Source organism: Dendropsophus ebraccatus, chromosome 1 (genome assembly GCF_027789765.1).
Source record: "Dendropsophus ebraccatus isolate aDenEbr1 chromosome 1, aDenEbr1.pat, whole genome shotgun sequence".
In the NCBI taxonomy this organism is placed as follows: Eukaryota; Metazoa; Chordata; class Amphibia; order Anura; family Hylidae; genus Dendropsophus; species Dendropsophus ebraccatus.
The window spans coordinates 22,990,723-23,009,047 of record NC_091454.1 but is presented as its reverse complement, the minus strand read 5'-3'; the positions used below and the strand labels follow the sequence as shown (position 1 = coordinate 23,009,047).

The 18,325-nt window shown below is 43.7% G+C and overlaps 1 protein-coding gene across 2 annotated transcripts in view; it reads right to left on the bottom strand.

Moving 5' to 3' along the window:
- Nucleotides 1-18,325, bottom strand: part of LOC138790163 (LON peptidase N-terminal domain and RING finger protein 1-like) — a 50,681-nt gene that overhangs the window by 28,486 nt on the left and 3,870 nt on the right. Inside the window, exons 2-5 of one of the 2 annotated variants that reach the window (XM_069969095.1) lie at nucleotides 11,886-12,004; nucleotides 8,638-8,760; nucleotides 7,016-7,174; nucleotides 2,895-3,042 (exon numbers count right to left, since the gene is read on the bottom strand). In XM_069969095.1, the coding sequence (XP_069825196.1) occupies nucleotides 2,895-3,042; nucleotides 7,016-7,174; nucleotides 8,638-8,760; nucleotides 11,886-12,004 (549 nt within the window). The remainder of the gene's footprint in view (nucleotides 1-2,894; nucleotides 3,043-7,015; nucleotides 7,175-8,637; nucleotides 8,761-11,885; nucleotides 12,005-18,325) is intronic. The other variant, XM_069969096.1, reaches the window with a different exon arrangement.

Sequence of the window (18,325 nt, the reverse complement as noted above, 5' to 3'; positions counted from 1 at the left end):
TGATAAAATTCAGGAGTCGGAGTCGGAGTTGGAGTCGGAGCTGCGGCTTACCGACTCCACAGCCCTGGCTCAAAGAGCATCTTCCTGCTTTCCCTACTGTATGAGCAGACGCATATACAGCAATCGACAATAATGGCCAAAAGTGAAGATGACAAAGTGACGTGGGGTTTCCCAACGCCCCTGCCCTAGCATCAGCTGATAGTACATTACATACAATTTAGCTTCCTACTATAAGTTTATTAGTCGGAGTGCAATAGGGGCCGAATTAGGAACCAAAGAATCACTCAGAACATTAAATGAGGCCATGAAATGGGATACGGAGGAGAGCGGCGTGTACACAGTGGCAGATAGCACTGAGCTTTTCATCCGTTTAATGGCCTGGAGACAATGGGAGCGGACGCAGAACCTCTGTGAGTCATCTCTGTACAGACGGGGAATGGGAGACACTACATAAGAGGCGGGCGCTAATAGGATTTCAAGACGGGAAGATTTATGATGGCGCACGGCAGAGAGGGAATGACGTGCCACTGTCCATTATAATACCCAATCTTACTCTGTTAGTTATATATTGTTACGGCAATGGCATCAGAGATGCTTAGTATGAAGGGTAGGGGTGAATTTAAAGGGGTCCTGACTGGTCCTATAAGTCTTGAAACTAGTAAGGAATGGATAAGCAAACCCTATCACACCATTATATAACTTATTATTATTATACCGTAAATATGATGTATTACAACAAGAACAGGAGAAGCTGTGTGAATTCTCGCCATATGGTACTTGGTATCACACTTTATTACAGAAATATACTCCACGAGAAGTAACGCTTCTAGAGAACAACAACATAATATGGCAGCAATGGAATAGAATAAAAAAAAACAAAAAAACAACAACTCTATGGGGGAGATTTATCAAACTGGTGTAAAGTAGAGTAGGCCCAGTTGCCCCTAGCAACCAATCAGATTCCATTTTTAATTTTCCAAAGAGTCTGTGAGGAAGGAAAAGTGGAATCTGATTGGTTGCTAGGGGCAACTGAGCCAGTTTCACTTTACACCATGTTTGATAAATCTCACCCATAGGTCTTTGCATGAAAGTGGAGACTCAGGGTACAAACCCACACATACGCAGCAGACACACAGCAGATTAGATCTAAATAACTGAACACAGCATCAAATCTGCACCATCAAATCTGCTGCAGATCTGCTGCGTATACGGTGTGTGTGTGTTTGTACCCTTAGGGGGAGATTTATCAAACTTGGTGTAAAGTGAAACTGGCTCAGTTGCCCCTAGCAACCAATCAGATTCCACCTTTCACTTTCCAAAGAGTCTGAGGAATGAAAGGTGAAATCTGATTGGTTGCTAGGGGCAACTGAGCCAGTTTCACTTTACACCCCTTAGGGTTTTGTTGCACTGAGCGATAATAGGCCGATTATCGCTCTGTCTAATAGAGAGATCGATCAGTCACCGAAACGATCATCGGCTGATTGTTTCTTTAGGTCCTGACCTAAAATCATCAGACGTCGGGCGCACATCGTTACGTGTAATAGCGATGCGCGCCCGTCACCTGATGATTGTAGTATAAAATAATAAAGTATTAACTTACATTACCACGTTCCCAGGTGTCCTCGGGCCTTACCGGTGTCTGCAGCTTTGCCTTTTGCTCCGGTCTCTGCACTGACAGGCCGCGGCCTCTCAGTTAATCAATAGACGAGACAGGCCTTGTCCAGTGATCGCCTGAGAGGCCATGGCCTGTCAGTACAGAGACCGGAGCAGAAGGCCTTTGAGGACACAAGGGAAGGCCCAAGAACAGCAGGGAACGTAGTAAGGTGAGTTAATACTTAATTATATTACACTAAAGGCAAGGGCTGCATGGTCATCTGTAATGATGTCTGTGCAGCCCCTGCTGTCCGATAGTCAGCCCATGTAATTGCTCACTGCTCATTTACAGTTTATGATCGGGCTGTGTAATAGAACCCTTATAAAGGAACGGTAAGGGGGAGGGGTACGTTTTCTTACAGTGCTTCCTGGTAAAAGTAGTTCTGAGTCCTGAGGCCCCATGCACACATAAGAAATCTGGATAACTTTTCCTTATCAGGAAATCTGGATGGATTTCCTGACCTATAGGGTTCAATTAGGCACAAACACCTTTCAGGATTTTTCCTGATCTGGAAAGGTCCTATAATTGTCTGGAATTCTGGACAGCTCCGCATGCACATTCAGTTACCATCTTAAATTCTGGATGAACTGCCAGCCAGCCTCGGACAGCGTCAGCAATCAGACAAGTGCTGCCGGGTGCTGACACTGGCCCTTTAACTGTATGTGCTCCTAATCCGGAGCACATACAGTTAAATGCAGCGCTGCGTTTGACAGGGTCAGGAGCTATTGGCTCCTGGCCCTGTCAATAACTCTTCTGGCAGAGGCAGCATTATGTCTCTTATGGCTCTCTTTCCCCTGCAGCGTTTCAGCGCACAAGTGATGTCACTCATGCACTCACAGAGAAAACAGACAGAGGGATGGCGGATTGGAGCACAGCTGCCCCTGATGGTTTCCTGAACCTTCCTGAAAGGCTTCCTGATCAGTGTTTCCGGACCGTAAAAAGACCAAGGACGTGTGAAGGAGGCCTAAGGCTGTAAATCTTAAGGAAACACAACACACACTTGAAGCCAATTAAAACCCTGTTCACACTGCCATTTGGGAGTCACTAAGAATTGCACCTCATGCAAAATAAAAAAAATAAAAAAATAAATAAAAAAACACCACCACCCCATTATAAATTAATGGTGTTTGCCGGCACGATTTGGCTCGATCAAACAACAGATCCGGCTACGGATTGTGGTTTCTATAATTAACTTAATGGTCACTATGATCCTAGACTCATTTCCATCTACAGTACTGACCTGTCAATCTTAAATGCTTACTTAGTCTCTCTTTGTCTGGTGGGGCCGACTCGTCCATCTCCTTCCTCTTCCTTCGCTCTTGGTGTAAAGCATTGGGCGTCCCATCAGAAGGCTGGACCAACGGAGGACTCTTCTTATCTCCCTCAGGCTGAAGAGAAGTTAGGAAGAGACGTCTCAATAAAATAATATGCAATGTATAAGCTGTTCCATACATAGAGTAATTTACGATAGTGATTTACTTTAAATATTTTTAGCTATATACAAGGAATTTTGTTGGCCGTTTTCCAACAGGAGACCCAAAAGTAGCATCACATCAACGCCTGTACAGGTCCATCGCAATGTTATATACACATTTTCTATAACTATCTGAAAATTCTGAAAACCTAATAATTCTGAGTTTAAGGTCCATGATATCTAAGATTCTCCACTGTCCGGACATGGTAGATCTTGCGGCACATCAATGATCATCTATACCAGATTAACCCAGCTCCTATTGAAGTGAACGGGGGCTGAGGTGCAGTAACTCAGCATGGCCACTACACATTGTATGGAGCTGTCTGCTTCAGTCTCTGTATAAGGGCAATGAGGTTCTGGCAAACAGCTGACCTCCACCTATGAGATATTATTGGCCTATCTAGAGAATAGGCAAAAAATAAAAAATAAACCTTTTAACCTATAAGGGACATATATGTAGTAAGGCCTGGATGCTGCTACCTCAAAATTACACAGGGGTATATCCTGATATAGTAGTTAAGATAGTTTAGAGGGAACTATCATCAGGTAGAGGGGCAGAGCTGCACATTCCCAGGTACCTATCAGCAGGGTTGTAAGTATGAAGTTCCCCTTTAATATTGAGATTTTTGTGCATGTTCTATCATCAGGGTGCTGGCCTAGGAGGTGGAGCCTAAGCTGGGGGTGGTCTGACAGATTACACAACCTGACATCTGCTAGATTGGCGCTCGCTTACTAAGCCTATTACACCAGGATTGTGAAGCAAGGGCTATATATATATATATATATATATATATATATATATATATATATATATATATATATATTTATATATTGTTAGCAATATCCGTGCAGCCCTTGCTATATATAATAAATAATAAAGTATATACTTTACCTCTCCGTCCTCCCCCAGTGTCCCTCTAGATCATGGGTCTCCAAACTGCGGCCCTCCAACTGTTGCAAAACTACATTTTCCATCATGTCTGGACAGCCAAATCCAAAGCTTTAGCTGTCCAGGCATGATGGGAGTTGTGGTTTCGCAACAGCGGGAGAGCCGCAGTTTGGAGACCCATGCTCTAGATTCTGCTGAAGCTGTATCTTAGGTGACAGGACGCTCAGCCAATCTCTGGCAGAGACAGGACAGCACCGCCGCCAGTGATTGGCTGAGCGGCCTGTCACTGGATAGATGTATTTAGCAGTGCCAGTGGCGGCTGCAGGGAACACACAGAGAAGCTGGAGAGACACTGGGGGAGGACAGAGAGGTAAAGTATATATTATTTTACTGTACACATTCCTTAGCCATCGGCCGCGCATCACTATTACAAATAGCAAAGCAAAGCGCCAGATGATTTTATGGGCATGTTAAAGAGATCCAATACCCCCGGAAACAGTATATGCAAAGCTCAAAGGTGTCGGTCACACATTTGGAAGCAGTGCAGGGGGCTTCATTACACCGTACATACGGCTTCATGGGAATTTTTAAAATGGTTGGTTCCCTTTAAAAGATAACGATCAGCCGAAGATGGTTTCAGTGGGGGAGATTTGTCAAACATGGTATAAAGTAAAACTGGCTCAGTTGCCCCTAGCAACCAATCAGATTCCACCTTTCATTTTCCAAAGAGGCTGTGAGGAATGAAAGGAGGAATCTGATTGGTTGCTAGGGGCAACTGAGCCAGTTTCACTTTACATCATGTTTGATAAATCTCCCCCATTGTCTTTATTACACGGAGCGATATCTGCCCAAATCGGCCTAATTGGGCACATTATCGCTCCCTTAGGGCCCGATTATTGTGCGGAAAATCGTAAGATCGTTCGAATTTAAACAATAATCGTTCCGTGTAATTGCAGGCAACGATGTCATTTCACATTCGTTTACTAATCGTTCAGTGTAATTCCAAATTGTTCCTTCTTTTGCTGGGATCAGCAAGTGATTGGCTGATTGTAGTAACGATGGTAACTAACGACCATCGTTCTGTATAATACGGTGAATGATTTCAGGTTAACAATAAACAATCTCACTTGTGATCGCTTATCGTTAATCGATAATCATTAAAAATCACTTTGTCTAATAGGACCCTGGACTGATCCCTATGAGTGGTCCCGCTGCTCCTGTGTCCTGCTGCCGCTGCCACCAAGCTAGGTCTACATGAGTGCACATTATGCTGCGTTTACAAGGAGCGATAATTAATTTTTAATAACGATCAGCCTTTAGACGGAACGATATATCACACGGAAAAATCGTTTTGCTTAAGCCTATCTTGCACATAGGTAAAATCGGTGAACGACTGTTTACACGGAACGATCTGCAAATTTTTTTGCGAACAACCAACGACGGTTTGAGAACATGTTCAAAGATCAAAATGAACAATTTCTCGCTCGTCGCTTGATCGTTCGCTGCGTTTACACGATTATTTCGTTATCGTGCAAATTCGCACGATAATCGTTCCGTGTAAACGCAGCCTAACCCTGACCCTTCTCTCTGCCCCAAACCGCAAGGCCGCAACCTAACAGAGAGTGAAGACTTTCCATAAGCCTCGTATATCCTATTTCCCATCACATTCATGCAATAAATAAAAAAAAATTGCCCCAATGAAGTTGATGTGTGAAGACTTGTGCTGTCGAAGGAGGTCACAACCTTTCTGATTCTCATGAACTGCGCAAGTTTCGATAAATCTCCTCCGCCGAGTCCCACTTCTGTCTAGGTCAAGGTTCCGTACATATCCATGAGGATCTAGAAGCCGCAAACACTGGGCAGATATGTGACTACTCCTCTAACCTCCCTCTGTATTTACTTTGTAAAGTGACGTGAACCTCCGCGGCTCAGCACTAAGCAGGCACAGGAGTAGCCTAATTTATACACTAGGGGGCTCTGTAATCAACGATTTACTTACAAGACACCCTCCGTCTGCCATGGGACTGGAAATTTCCATTTAGTTAATAGTAAAAAAAAAATCAGCTGATAAGTACTGGAAGACTGGAGATTTTGAAATAGAAGTAAATTACAAATCTATGTAACTTTTTGAGACCAGTTGATTTGAAAGATTTTTTTTTCCCCACCGGAGTACCCCTTTAAAGAATAGCTTACCCATATGTCGACAAGCTGTCTACAGTGATGTCACCACAGACATGTGACATTAGCATACAATAGCTACTATAGAATCCCCTTCCTCTTTTAGATGCAGAAGGAGGCCCAAACACAAAATCTACTGCAGGACCCCCTACATGACCTTCAAAAACTGTTCTCTTTGACATTACATGGATTACAGTTAATTATGACAACAGTACAACAGTATAAAGACATCATTCACAATAGCTGAAGCTCAGCGCTCAGCCTTCCCCTCCCTGTAGGATGATTTCTACATTAAAACTTTTTTAATTCTAATGAACAGGGTTTGCTGTAAAAAATATCTGTTAAAAACAACAGGTGCCCTTTAAAGGGTGACAACACCACTCTTGTTTCCAGTTGAGGTGCAGTTTGCAATGAAGCTCTATTCACTTGGAACTTGCAAAACCTGCACCCAAACTGGAGACAAGAGTGGTGCTGTCTCTGGAAGAAAGTGGCCATGTTTTTCTAATGCTGGATAACCCCTTTAAAGGGTGGAGGATCCAGTTTCTGGCAACCAGCGCCTGAGGCCAACCTTCCAGCGATCCGACGCTTGTCAGCTGATCGCATCTTTTATGTAGACATGAAAATCATTTATGTCAATATGTAAATAGGGACAAACAATGAGGTCTATGGGAGCGCAGATTAGAATGGAGGATCGCAAGAACGATCATTCACTCAAACCCCTGTAAACATGAATGTGAACAAGTGCCGATCGGATTCTTATATCTTATTCACATCTCATTCTACAAGTGTATAGAACTATTTTCAATGTCTCCGATGTTACCTTATTGCTGATACCGCAGTCCTGGGATCCAATGGTTGCAGCTTCAAAAGGAGCTATAAGGGCGGACGTGTCTACCACGGTCCGTTCCGACATGCGAGACGCCTCATCCATTAAATCCTCCAGAGATGAAGGCACGGAACAACTCAGGTCCTTCAGGATCTAAGGGGAATAATGGTACCGTAAGGCTTGGTACAGATTCTGAACAAAGTCTATATCGAGGCTTAGAAAAACATGGCCGCTTTCTTCCAGAAACGGCAACACTCATGTCCTAAGCTTGGGTGTAGGTTTAGCATCTAAGGTCCATTGACATTAATTGTAATACTACACACAACCTCAGGACAGGGGTGGCACTGTTCTTGCAAGAAAGTAGCTGTGCTTTTTCTAGTTATGGATATCCCCTAAACATGCGGAGCAGAGATGAGTAAACTTGCCGAAAGTTTGGGTCTGAACAAACCTGAACGATTGACATTTAAAGGAGAAGTTCGGTCAAAAGTATTTTTTTAATATGTTATTACTTATGGAAATTTAGACAAATTCTAATTTACATTAATTATGGGAAATGCACATATAGGGCTATTTCCCTTAATTTAGTAGATCATGGAATCTTCAAATTCTCTCAAAAACTGTGACGTCACAAATCAGTTGTAGTTCCTATGGAGTGTCCAGCAGGGGGTGCACTATATATAGAAGTCAATGAGTACCATTGACTTCTATATATATATATATATATATATATATATATATATATATATATATATATATATATATATATATAGATCTATAGTGCGCCCCCTGCTGGACACTTTATGGATTCAATGGATGTCTACGTAACACGTCTATGTATACACACATATACACTGTACTACTCCCCCATCATAGAGTGGGAGTAGTACCAGGGCCATCCCCATCACATGCACATGCCTGCGGCCACTGCCGATGCCGCGCTGTTGGGTGACACTTTAGGAAACGAGTCGGCAGGAGGCTGGGGCGGTGAGCTCTGCAGTCAGTCCCCGGCAGGGCATGTGAGTGCATCAGCAGCGGCATCGGCAGGGATGTTTTCCAGGCAGTCTTCAGGTTGCATCCACCTTCTACAGACAGCAGGACTGAGATGTTGTGCGTACCCAAACTTTAGGCAACTTTGCTCATCTCTAATGTGGGAGCTAATGGCTCCCATTGGCAACTACATTGGACACATGCATCCAGTTTGTACTCCACAGCTGTAATCCTCAGCTCAGTTTTCAGATAGTTTGTAGTTAAATCCATATGCTAATGAGGCAGTTCTAATGAGTATTCATCCGGTGCTCAGCAATGATGAGTGTCAGAGTGACGTTACTGCAGAGCAACCCCCAATATTCCGAAGAAGGAGCGGGCCGGCAGGGGTGAATCGGTGCATTGAGGGTAGTAGTCCCACCCCCAGTGCACCAAACTGCCTCATTAGCATATGGATTAAACTACACAGTGCATGAAAACAACGCCAAGGATGAAGGTAAGACACTTACCCACATCCTCAGCTCCTGTGCACTATAGGGACCTATCGTTTCCCATTAAATATGCTATGTTTAACTATGAGGGACAAATAATCACCAGGCCTCATGCGACGCAACATACAAAGAATACTTTACCTGCTCAATCTCATGGCGGGCCGGAGTAAAATGTGGATTTAAGGCTAGGCATCGCTGAAATTCCTTAAGAGCCTCTTCCTTCTTTTCCATGTGAAGGAGAGCCATTCCCTTTCTATAGTATCCCTGGTGTGGAACAAGGAAAAACAACAATTACATACAGAACTTAGGTTTTCTAAAAGTAGTTTTATGTTAAACATATTTTTCAAGAATTTTTTATTTTAATTTATTTCTAATTTTCCTATTTTACTATCTATAGTATAAAATAATCCTGATTTTTTTGTTGCAGTTTCCATTCTGGCCACTAGACCCAAAAAATAAGCTGAGACTTCCTGTTCTGTACAGATTATTTTCCATCGGACAGGTGGCAGCAGTATATAAATAAAACAGACAAGAGTACAGTGAGAGGTGACAGCTGTATATAGATAACACAGACAAGAGTACAGTGAGAGGTGACAGCTGTATATAGATAACAGAGGTACACACGTATCTAAGGGCCCTATTCCACGGGACAATTATCGTTCGCATAATCGTTAACAATAAACGATCCAAACAACCGCTTTTGTAAAAGTCCTGAAATCGCTCACCCATATACATGGAACGATAATCGTTACTTATGATCGTTCTTGCGGTCGATCTCTGCTTGCTGACTGTGAATGAAAACATTCTAGTTCCATCCAGACTCTAAGAACATCTATAACACAATATACAGAGCTGTGACACAAAGACAGGTACATATGCCTGCATTGACTGACAGCAAACAGGGATAGAACTATAAAGCTTCGTATTACAGAAACCTAGGCTCAGGGACACATGTATGTCTATGGAAGCAGCACAGGTGCATGGAGATGATGCAGATAATGTCTCCTGTCCTGGGGGTCAAGTTACCAAGTCAATAGACAGCTAACCCAGCTGTCAGAGAGGAGATTATATGTCCTGTGACTATAAAGGGAGGGGGGAAGAGGGAGCTGAGCGAGGTCAGAGTGGACCCAAAGTAGAGGATTTTATACATCAAGAGTGGATAAGATTTAAAAAAAAAAAACAGGGAAAGAGTGCAAGATAGGTTATACATGTATAATAGACATAGGGTGGTATTGGGAAGGGGGATTGTTTAGAATATTGTTTTTGTTACCCGGATAAGGAAGACATTAATATTTCCAGACCGTCGCGGTAGCGTGTTGTGCTTTCAGATACGGATGGCTTCCCAGATCTCTGTACCCCATTCATTAGCCTATCCACCTCTGCTCAGCATTGAGCTTCCACACCGATCCAGACTCATAAATCATATAAGAAAGGTCACAAAGTCTTAACTTCAGTATACAAGGAGCAGCCAGAAGCCAAGAAAGGATTCTACAATAAGACTCAAAGGCGTGAATCACTGCTGAAGCTTCGGTAAACAGAAGCAACTTATCCATACCGGATAAGACAGCGTAGTTTTTACTAGACTCTAATACAGTCCATAAGCCTACGTTTCAGAAATTATGGCTCCAAACAAGAGCAAATTCATGCTATATAGTCTATAGTCACCGATGACTGTATGCAATGCCTCCATATAGTGCACTGTATAGTAGTGGTACCCCTTCAAATACCTGCCTATTGCCTAATAAATTTGTTGAATATTATGTAATACCTCACATGTCCTCTGGAGGAGGTGTAGGGAAATTGAGCAGTTGCTGCTGTGCTCTTTTGCAGTTTACAGCAGTATATAACTGGTTGTGCTATTAAATCAGTCATACTGTACTAGGGCTGGGCGATTAATCAAATTAATTTGATTGATTCCCCCTTAGGAGGGATCACAATGTTTTTGATTCGAGTTTCAAAAAGAAAAATTAAAAATGTGCAGGACAAAACACATACATGTAGCATCCCACTCTTTAACCCTTTCTGTGCTGCAGTATGGCTCCCTATCAATTACAGAAAGAGCAGGCATTACCTTTATCTCATCGTTCCTGTACAGCACCACCCCTGTCCACAGTTTGTGTGTGGTATTACAATTTGGCTCCATTCACTTTAATAAAACTGAGCAGAAACTCCCACACCCAAACTAAGGACAGGAACAGCGCAGTTTTTGAAAGAAAGCCGCTATGTTTTTCTACGCCTGAACAACCCTTTTAAGCTTTGTATCAGTTAAATGCTGCAGCACAGAAGGGGTAAAGGAGCAAGCATTATATTTGTCTCATTGGCTCCTGTACTGACGATCTTCGACCTCAGGCTGCCCGCAAGCAAGAAAATGTGCAGGACTCCGGTGCGAAGGTCTTCAGTGCAGGAGCAAATGAGACAAATCTAATGCCTGCTCTTTAACCCTTTCTTTACTGCACCATGTAAGTGATACAAAGGTTAATTACTTATACTGCAGCACAGAAAGGGTTAGCGTATGTTCACACTGACTAAACTAGGCGGAATTTCCGCAGCTGAACCCTCTGTTCCGCCACGGTATCCTGTCTGCCTCAGTGTGCCGTAGCCTGTGTATGGGAGGGCTTGCGCACCTCCGCTGCTCTCCACTTAAAGAAGTGACATGCCAATTCTTCGAGCGGAGAGCGGCGGCAGCTGAGGTGGCCATAGATAAGCTATGGCACACTGAGGTAGGTGGGATTCCGCGGCGGAACGGAATTCCACCTGATTTACTCAGTGTGAACATACTGCAAGCGCCTCCAGCCACAAGAGACCACTCTCTCTTCCTCAGCTCCCCGACACAAGAGTGACGTCACTTGAGCTGGAAGGGTTTGAAGGAAAAGGAAAAGTTGTGGGTCTATACAGTAGCCGGGTGAGTATATGTGTTTTTTTTTTTTGTTTTGTTTTTTTCCAAAACAAAAAAGGGGGATGACTATATGGAAAGATTCCCTAAAGAAGGGGGATTACCTATAGGTGGGTAGGAATTACTTACAATAGGTAATAGGGAGGATTACCTACAGGAGGGAATGCCTACAGAGGGCTGGGGTTACTACAGGGGGTATTGCCCATGGGGGAGGGGGTTACTACAAATTTACTGGGTGGGGGGAGGGGGGGACACTACTTAAATGTATGCACAGAGAGGCCCAACTGCTATATGGATGCACAGAGAATACCTCCTATACTATAGGGTGGCACAGAGGAGGGCTGTTTACTATATGGGGAATGGCCTGAATACTATTTGGAGGCACATATTGGGCATAACTACTTATATGGGGGCACAGAGGGGGCGCTGTTACTGCTTTAAGCAATACAGTTTCTCTAGAGTAGCATCACATACTGTTAAGCTGATGTATACTCACCTCCGGGTTTTGCGGCTGCAGATCACAGATCACCTCCGCTTCCCGCAACGATTCTGGAAACTGCTTTAGAAGCAGATACACCCGGGAGCGCAGTATCCTCAAGGGGACATCCTCCGGAGCTGAAATATATATTTCCACGGTAAGAATGTGAGAATACTTACACACTACAGTATATAAGGAATGGCTAACCTGCTGCATATGTGTGGCCGGATGTAGCACAACCTCCCCGTAACCCTGGCGCTACAGAGCGCAAAACTTTACAATATGACGATCTGAGAATCAGAGTTTTAGTCATCTAGACATATCTACAAGAGCAAGCACTATATGGTGTATAATCTGGTTTATTCCTGTTCTTCTTAAAGGGGTCCTCCTTTTCTGATACCCCCTACTTGCTAAAAGCGCTTGTTTTTTGGCTGATCACGATTCATTAAAGGGGTACTTTTTCTTTCAAATCAACCGTTTTCAGAAAGTTATATAGATATGTAAGTTACTTCTATTTAAAAATCTCCGATCTTCCCGTACTTATCAGCTGCTGTATGTCCTGCAGGAAGTGGTGTATTGTTTCCAGTTTGACACAGCGCTCTCTGCTGCCACCTCTGTCCAGAGCAGGAGGGGTTTTCTATGGGGATTTGCTGCTGCTCTGGACAGTTCCTGATATGGACAGAGGGGGCAGCAGAGAGTGCTGTGTCAGACTGGAAACAATACACCACTTCCTGCAGGACATACAGTATCTGATAAGTATGGGAAGAATCGAGATTTTTAAATAGAAGTAAATTACAAATCTATATAACTTTCTGAAACCAGTTGATTTGAGAAAAAAAAAAAGACCTTTACCGGAGTACCCCTTTAAGACTCACTGATTGGAACTCGTTTTCTGCCTACCATCGGGCCGTGTACTGTTCAGTTTCCCCAGCAGCGCCACCAAAGGGAAAACAAAGTATTACACAGTGGTCCTTTAAATGAACGGGATGTCTCTATATACTGCTGTGGAGGACCTGTGCTCTTTTTAGGTAACCAATTCTGCCAGCTTACAATGACGTCCAGCTCTCCTTTCAGCCAGACAGCCACAGAGCAGGACATCAACAGAAGCCATTCCAACATGAACACAGCCAAGACTGGGAGATCACACAGCAGGGGCAGCGGGAGGAGTGAGGCAGGGTAAGTATGGCTCCTTTAGTATACACTGCTTAAAGGGGTTGACCACTTTATAGTAAAATTGTTCGGTGTACAATATTAGTGTACTCACTGTATATACTGACAGCAGCGCCCTGTGTACATCATAGAGCAAAAATTAGACTTCCTTCCCACAGACTGCGCTCTTCTGCTCTGTGGTGTTTCTGTCCATAAAATGGCCGACAGGAGGAGCATGTGACCATGCCCCGCCCCCAGTGTCCCCCATAGGCATATACAGGCTCAGTGGTGGACACTGGGGGGCGGGGCTTGGTCACATGCTCCTCCATGTCAGCCATCTTATGGACAGACTCACCACAGAGCAGGGCACCACAACCTGGAGGAGGGGTGTGTGATTTCAGCTCTATGAGGTACCCAGGGAGCTGCTGTCAGTATATACAGTGAGTACAGTTACTAGTATCGTATACTGAACTATTTTACTATAAAGTGGCCAACCCCTTTAAGTTTTATCTCTATAGAACTAGCTGGACGCCCTATGTTATACAATATGTAAATGTTCACCTGCACGATGTATAGGCCATATGAACGCATACACAAACCTGTGATACTCCACGTCACTCTGCTGCAAGTAAACAAGCAGTTATGTAAAGCGCTGTCACCTGATCCTCACATCTATATCAGCGAAGGGAAAGGAATATTCACACTTACTTCCTCGTATTCTCACTTTACACATTGCTAAGCGACAGCGCCAAATCTTACATAACAAGGATGATAAAGCGGAACCGTCTATAAGAGGAGACGGTAGATCAGCAGATTACCACGGCTAAGTGTAATTTATGACTAAAGTGAACCAGTTCCCCTTGGGCGAGACATGTGAGCCTGTGGACCTCGATGGAAAACAGGACAGCAATGAAAGGTCCTTTTGAGCCGACAGATTTGTCGGCAGTGAGGGCGCAAACGATCGCTGTTTTGGCGCACATTTACAGGGCCTTTCCATTGCAACACAAATCAACGGCCCGGGCGGCACAAATGATCCTTGACAGGGAAACTTTCCAGATCACAAGCAGCAGTGTATACTTACATCCACGCTGCTTGTTCTCCGGCATCCAGGTCTCCTGTCTTCTGCATCATTAGGCCCCGCCTCCTCCGGCTGTCAATCAGGGCCTGAGGATACACTGGAGACCTGGATGCCGCATCACAAGCGGCGCTGCTTGTATGGATGCCACAATGGAAAAAAAGCCATTTTTTTCTACTGTACCGCCCTGTGAATGCTGTTATCTTTTTAAGTATATGTAAGTATACACTATGGGGGCCACCAAACATGGCTGACCGCTGCTTGATTATGATCATTATCACTGAGAACTAATAAGTTGCAGGCCACGCACGCCATTCATTCCGGTAACTATTTTGTTTTAGGCTGGGTTCAGACTATGTTTTTGCAATTCGTTTTTTCATCCGTTTTTTGCAAAACGGATGCGTGTGTGTGCATCCGTTTTGATCCGTTTTTCCATTGAATTCTATTATAAAAAAAAAGACGGATCCATTTTTTTTAACACACCCAAAAATGAGGTTGACTACGTTTTTCTGTACGTTAAAAAAAAAAACGGATCTGTTTTCATTCTTTTTTTTATGGAATTCAATGGTAAAACGGATCAAAACGGTTGCACACAATTGCAAAAAAAAATAATTGTAATGGTTTACTATTAGAATTGTCCTCAGTCCTACACTGCCGCTTGCCTCCGGTTCATGTCAGGCCTCAGTATACACGAGACCTTAGTGATACCCACAATGATGTGACATGGCACGGCCGTATCATCCCACTGCTGCAGGCCTCAGCAATACCGCTTCTATAGTGATATGTCCTCACAGTACCATGACATCTAATCACCGCCACGGGATGCTCAGGACTGCGCTAAAGCCTGGAGAGGAGTAATTCAACAAGAAGGATTCTTTTATGTTATGTTTTTTTATATTTCCCAAAAAAATCCTTATGCATCTCTTCATTATGTAAGTTATACAGTATAGAATTGTAATTTACATCTATTTAAAAATCTCAAGTCTCCCAGTACTTATCAGCTGCTGTATGTCCTGCAGAAAGTGTTTTTGTTTTTATTTCAGTCTGACACAGTGCTCTCTGCTGCCACCTCTGTCCATGTCAGGAACTGTCCAGAGCAGGAGAGGTTTTCTATAGGGATTTGCTACAGGGATCTGACATGGACAGAGGTGGCAGCAGAGAGCACTGTGTCAGACTTAAAACACCATTTCTTGCAGGACATACAGCAGCTGATGAGTACTGGAATACTTGAGATTTTTTTTTAAATAAAAGTAAATTACAAATCTACATAACTTTGTGAAACCAGTTGATTTAAAAGGAAAAGATTTTCCCCGGAGTACCCCTTTAACATGTGGTAATAATACAATGTGTGAACAGGTAAAAATAATGGCCGTACTTTGCAAAAGCAGGTAATAAATAATGAGCATTTCCATTATTTGGACGGTGGTAATCAATAACGGACATTATTCTCTATTGGGTTCACTGCCGTCTAATTTCCTATTGACTTTAATGGAGCGTATTGTTAGAGTAAAAATACGTCAGTATTTTATCTTTATTTTACAGTGAAAATAGCCTAAAACAAACTTTTTTTAACAGGTTTCAGGAAGGTACTAGTTCTCCTTGGGGAGATCCAGCTAGTAGGCAATGCTCCATGGGAAAAAATATGCAAAATAGCTCTCCTCCAGAAGAATAAAGAGTCTCTCTAGTGACACCTATAGGTAGCCACTCCATACGTCAATGTCCAATCCAACAGAATACCATGCAGGTGAACACATCAGTAAGTGAACTATGGCATGGAATCCCATAGAAGATAATGGGCCATAAATTACTTTTCAGCCGAATGACAGCTCCCCTGCCCCCTCCCTATACACATGCATCCTGAATCAGACAAGCGTATATGTATTCTGAGGTATATAGCCTACAGCTGGAAGCTAATTTATCTCCTACCGTGAGAATACAGCATCAGACATGTTGATATCCACCATGCCCAAAGCGTTATTCCTCCAACATCAGTCAGGACACCCCCATCAACAGGTACAGGTTCATATAGAAAGCAAAGGCGTACCACCCGTCCCACATTCCACCTATGGTTAGGTATCACAAGTTCACGTCTGTAAATCATAGAAGTTGTCTTATCACCCCCAGGCTATTTTCTTTAGCACAGCTTGCTAAAACCGCGAAGACTAAAATAGTGAAGGGAATCTACAAGTCATATCGGTGATGTAACCTCCCGAGGTAGGCAAAGCCAAGTGTATGGAGCAAACCACCTATATGCAACATACAGAGACCCTATGCAGAAGCAGAGTCCAGAGAACCCTACAAAAAAACAGAGTCCAGAGAACCCGAGTCCTGAGAACCCTACACAGAATTCAAGTCCAGAGAACCCTACACAGAACCCGAGTACAGAGAACCCTACACAGAACCCGAGTCCAGAGAACCCTACACAGAACCAGAGTCCAGAGAACCCTACACAAAACCTCCCGAGATAGGGAAAGCCAAGTGTATGGAGCAAACAATCTATATGCGACATACAGAAACCCTACGCAGAAGCCGAGTCCAGAGAACCCTCCAAAAACCCGAGTCAAGACAACCCTACAGGAAACCCGAGTCCAGAGAACCCTACACAGAACCAGAGTCCAGAGAACCCTACACAGAACCCGAGTCCAGAGAACCCTACAAAAAACCTTCCGAGATAGGGAAAGCCAAGTGTATGAAGCAAACCCCCTATATGCGACATACAGAAACCCTACGCAGAAGCTGAGTCCAGAGAACCCTACAAAAAAAACTGAGTCCAGAGAACCCAACACAAAACCCGAGTCCAAAGAACCCTACACAAAACCCGAGTCCAGAGAACCCTACACAAAACCCGAGTCCAGAGAACCCTACACAAAACCCGAGTCCAGACAACCCTACACAGAGTCCTGCACAGAGGGTCTATGATCGAGAAATGGACCGAATGTAGTCATTATTAGTCAACATTCGGCCTATTCTACTCTACAGGCATATCCCTTCTTGACATTTTGCCAACTTCCAGCCCAAATAGGCCATGAAACATAATCTAGTGTAGCCTAATGTGTATATAGGTCACCCAGCCGATGGCAAATGTTGGGGAAAGAGAAGTATTGGACATGGTGGACTTCAACATGCCCGATCCCTTGATCCTATAGGAGATAGATTGATCTTTCACCAATAGTTGCATAATGTTTATGTAATGTAATGAAAATATGCAAATGAGTTTAGAAAGCTTTCTCTCTAGTCCTTTAGACCAATGTTTGACCAATAAAAAAAAATCTTATGGAATTTACCCATCTCAGTCTCTTCGGTCACCTACCCTGTTTCCCCTAAAAAATAAGACCTAGTAGAGGTTTTGTTGAGTTGCTAAACATAAGGCCTCCTCTGAAAGTAGCAACGTTTTTGTTTAAAGGAATACCACCAAAAAGAGCACCAGGGCATACAGCTGTGATTCTTTTTAGTCGCCATTGTCTTCTACCTTCACCGACTGTTGTAGAGCAGCTGCATACAGGATATGAAGATCATCACCTGCCACAAACCCCGAAGTTCCCCTCGGCGGCAGTCACTTGTACATGTGCAGGCAAGGCATCAAGAGGCCAGATGTAGAGTTTCACACAGCCTGCCGTTAACCCGTCACCTGACGCCATACCATACGCTGTCCCTGCTGTGCTGTACATGTGTGCTGTGGTAAGCTCCCCCTGGTGGCCAGAGTTCGCCATACCATACACTGTCCCTGCTGTGCAAGTGTGCTGTGGTGAGCGCCCCCTGGTGGCCGGAAGCCGCCATACCATATGCTGTCTCTGCTGTGCTGTACAAGTGTGCTGTTGTGAGCTCCCCCTGGTGGTCGGAAGCCACCATACTAAACGCTCTGTCCCTGCTGTGCATGTTACATGTGAATTCTTCTTCATGGGAGCAAAAATTAATATACAGACACTAGGGAGATTTCTTCCTTTTGGATAAGACTTAATTTGCATAAAACAGTACCTGAAGTGATAAAACACCTTCTCGGGTTAAAGATCACACTAATCTCAGTGGTTGGAAAAGACTTGAAGATGTTTTATAACTACACAGATCACACTGATTAACATAAGCGCCAATGGCTATTTTTTACCATCTGTATACAGGGATGATAGGAACTCCCAAACCTGGAGACTGATCGCTGGATTAGCGTTCATAGTCATAAATAGAGAACCTTTATCAGTCTATAAAAAGCAGCAGGTAGACTGGCGGCTGCTGATTGTCC